Source organism: Euphorbia lathyris, chromosome 10 (assembly GCF_963576675.1).
Source record: "Euphorbia lathyris chromosome 10, ddEupLath1.1, whole genome shotgun sequence".
In the NCBI taxonomy this organism is placed as follows: Eukaryota; Viridiplantae; Streptophyta; class Magnoliopsida; order Malpighiales; family Euphorbiaceae; genus Euphorbia; species Euphorbia lathyris.
In genome coordinates this window covers 56,949,538-56,953,538 of record NC_088919.1, presented here as the reverse complement: position 1 = coordinate 56,953,538, position 4,001 = coordinate 56,949,538, and the positions used below count along the sequence as shown (strand labels likewise).

At 35.4% G+C, this 4,001-nt stretch overlaps 1 protein-coding gene and 1 pseudogene across 1 annotated transcript; one reads left to right on the top strand and one right to left on the bottom strand.

The window, feature by feature from the left end:
* Nucleotides 1–1,954, bottom strand: LOC136208352 (stress response protein NST1-like). Its single transcript, XM_065999191.1, has 2 exons — nt 1,779–1,954; nt 1–1,600 (listed from the first exon to the last, which is right to left on the bottom strand). Exon 2 carries the CDS (start codon nt 1,593–1,595, stop codon nt 186–188), a length of 1,410 nt encoding a protein of 469 aa, XP_065855263.1. The 5' UTR covers nt 1,596–1,600; nt 1,779–1,954; the 3' UTR covers nt 1–185.
* Nucleotides 1,955–3,542: 1,588 nt separating this feature from the next.
* On the top strand, nt 3,543–3,661 carry LOC136210266 (5S ribosomal RNA; annotated as a pseudogene).
* The last annotated feature ends 340 nt before the right edge of the window (nt 3,662–4,001 follow it).

Sequence of the window (4,001 nt, the reverse complement as noted above, 5' to 3'; positions counted from 1 at the left end):
CCATATTCGTTTCGTGTCCGTTTTCCTTTCCGTTTCAAAACTATATTGTGAAAAATAAGGTAAAAGTTGCTATAGAATTGTTACCAAATTTTAACAATAACTGTAAAATCAAAACTACCCATTTCCATCAACTACTTTCACAAAAACCACAAAATTGAAACCTATAAATAGATGATCCTACAATTTCACCCTGTTACAGAAGATGGATCACCTCTTTTATTTGAAGAAAACTGCTGCTGCTGCTGCTGATGCTGATTATGAATTTTCTGTAAATCAACCAATTCAAGTTCTTTCTGTCTAATTAAAAGTACCATTCTTTCATTTTCAAGCCTCCTCCTCTCATTCTCAAGCTTTGATCTTTCCATATCCCTCTCTTTTTTGCTACTAAATTTCACCCATTTCAACCTCTGTTTCTCCAGCTCAAATGCCTGGAATTGATAACTCACTTGCTGTTCTTCTAATTGCATCAATCTCACCTTCATCCATTGCTTCTTCTCCCATGAACTTTTTCCCCCATCTTGAATCACACCCATCAATTCATTATTCAATTGCTGTGACAATGAAAACCCTTGTGATGGTGGTACTGCTGTTGTTGATGCCGTTGTTGTTATTTTCTGCCTCTTTCGCGTCAGGGTTTCGCCATCGTATTCATCTTCATCCTCATCAAGATCATCTCCATCTTCTTCGCTTTCTTCCTCTTCTTCTTCCTCCTCTTCTTCATCTATTAGTACCCTTTTCGCGGTTTTCGGTCCCTCGAATTGGGGGTTTTGAGATGGCTGTTGATTCTGAGATTCAGCATGACCACAACTGTTATGATAAGCACACATTTCTCTGAAGAACAAGTGCTTAGAATTCAACAATTTCTTCACTTCTTCCTTCATTTTCTTTGATAAATCCATTGATTCCAACAGATTTTGATTCTCTACTACCTTACAAGCAGTTCCTTTACCTAGAATTTCATTAACCCTCTTGTATCTCTTATTCAAATCATTGAATTTATCTTCACATTGCTGTGGAGATACATGAAACCCCTTTTCCAGCATACCTGCAGAAACAGATTTCCATTTCCCTTTCTTTTGACATAAATTCCCAAACTTTTTCTTCCCTGTTGGATCATTTTGTTCAGATCCAGCTTCATCCCCAATATAAAAAACTGCCATGATTAAAAGCCTAACCATATTATCAGTCCATTTCATTCTCTGCCAAGGAGACATTGCTGCTGCTGCTCTCCTTCTCCCTTCACTTATTGTAGTAGTCTCATCTCCATAGAAACCAGGCTCATCTTCATCACTAACCGGTGATTGAGGCTTTGATTTTGCTGTAGAAGACGGATATGTGTATGAATTTCTGACTGTTTGTTGTTGTTGATGATGATTATGATGATGATGAGGCTGATGATGATGATCAGAATCATGAAAATTATGAGAATTTTGGGGGTTTTGATGATTCTGATTCTGATTCTGATTTTGATTTTGATTTTGATTTTGATTCTGATGTTGCTGCTGCTGCTGTTGTTGTTGCAATGGTAATTCAAGTCCTACCATTCCTGAATTCATGCCCGGAAAAATCCCACCGGCTAAACCATTTTTTTCCATCAAACCTATATCAAAAACCCCCAATTAGAAACCCCAAATTCGAATTTTTTTGGGGAGAAAAGCTTGAAATTTACTTGAGTACAGATTAAAACGAAACACCCCTCAAAAATTAGAACGAAACCCAGAAATGGGGATTGCTCAGAAGCAGCAAAAAGTGAGAGTAGGTAGAGCTGAATAGCGTACCATATATGAACAGAAGAGAAGCTTGAAGTGATGTCGTTTTGGGAGAAAAAAGACGGAGAGAAGGGGAAAAGAAGGTGTTCGGTATGGGGAATGGTGCGGGTGAGAATGGAAGATATAGAAGGGGGAAAAGAGGAGCTGCCGGTTTTGGAGTAAGACGGAAAACTGCCCATGGTTTTGATTTGGTTTACCGCGTTTTTAATGGAAATTCATCCACAGGATTTTCAAAACGGGGGAGGTAGTTCTTAAAACCCACATGCTGTTGGATGTTTCTTTATTTGGATTTCTTTTTATCTTGGTATTCGGGTTAAATGCACTATTGGTCAATCTGGATGTTTCGTAATGGTAACTCAATTTCAATTTGTTTCAATAAAATTACTTAACTTTGATTTTTTTTATCTCAATTAGATCACTGTGATTAAAAAGTATTAAACGAGCCGAACCGAAACCGAATATGAGTAGGCTCAGCTCGGCTCGGCTCAAGAATTGTGGAGATCGGGCTCGGCTCGAGCTCAAAGCTCGTCGAGCCGGGAATTCTAGAGCTCGGCTCGAGCTCGATGTAAGTTCAGCTCGAGCTCGAAGTTGGTAGAACGGCTCATTTTGAATTTTTTTTAAACATTTGAATATATTTAATGGTACATGATTAACATTTTATTATCTAAAATCAACATTCTAATGAAAGAATACCAAATTTAAACTCCAAAAAACAAATATATCATACGATCTACAATAAATTTAAATAAAGTAATAATATAAAACAAATATAGAATCTAACAAATTCGAATTTAACATGTAGTCTATAACCATATAGTTTAAAATTGAGTCTTGGACCAAACATTTATGTGTGGTTCAAAGTTACTCATTAAAAAACTAATAAAAAATTACAAAATTAAAATATATTTAGATTAAACAATAATATATATATATATAATATTATTAAAAAAACTCTCGAGCCTGCTCACGAGCTTCCGAGCCGAACCCAAGGAAGCTCAGACTCGGTCTCATTAATGCTCGAGCTGATCCCAAAACGATCCGAGCTCAAATGATCCGAACTTTAATTGAGCTTTGACCGAGCCGAACTAGACAGGCTCGTTTGCACCCCTAAGAATCATGACATAAGTGACATTTCAGCATGAGTCAACTATGATCTCTGACCAAAACGACACATGACATCCACGTATATGTCATCTGACTATCACGTGTCGGTTATTTTTATGAAAGAAAAACAAAATTTCATTTTTTTTCCATAAAAATAAGCGACATGTGGCTGTCAAGTTTCGTTTCGGTCAGAGATGTTGGCTCATGTTGACGTATCATCCATGTCACTATTTTGATTCATTTTAACTAGACATATTCATAGGTTGGACCGGATTAGGCTCGGGTCGGATCTAACCGGACTTGACATGTAATTAGTTTGTCCAAGTTAACTCATCTAATAATATATTCACATCGGGCTCAGGCCGGGTTGGACCAAATTAATGGAACTAATTCCTAGGCCCAGCCTGATCCAATCCATCAATTAATATATTTTACATTAAAAAATAAAAAGAAATAAATTATGATTAGTTTTAGAAATAACAATCAATTAATTAAAAAGTAAAAAAGTTAATTAAATATGGATAATATTTATAAAACATACACTTTTTTAATCATAATTTAATATATAATAATAATATATTTGTTCATATTTCATTAACGGCCAACCTTGTATTTTAATACTATCTAACAGTACACATGAGTTAAAAAATAATAACTAACAATACACGTGAGTGCGATCATATCAGCAATAATACACCTGATCCCATCAAAACTCTAAAATGAAACATGTTTAGGCGAGAGTAGTACTAAGATAAGTGACCTCTTGAGAAGTCTTCGTGTTGCACCCCCAAACTTTTAACCTCTAAAAAAAAGACTAACAGTACGCATGAATTAAAATACTAACTAACATTATATTTCTAATTCAAAAGAATATGTATTGAATTAAAAAACTTTAATATACTAAAAATTAAACTAATATACATTTTCAATAAAATAATAATAAAATAAAATATATAATATAAAGGCTGACTGGGTTGGGCTGGGTTCGAGATTTTGAAGCAAATCCCAAATCCAACCCATTTGATGTGCGGGCTTGAACGGACCTGGATCAGGCCGGACCAAACATAAACTACACATGTCCAAACCCAACCCATAAAGGACGGCTGAACAGATCTAATTTTAATCATT

Coding starts and splice junctions, on each gene's coding strand:
- LOC136208352 (XM_065999191.1), bottom strand. CDS start 1,595: ATGGAAAAAAATGGTTTAGCCGGTGGGATTTTTCCGGGCATGAATTCA.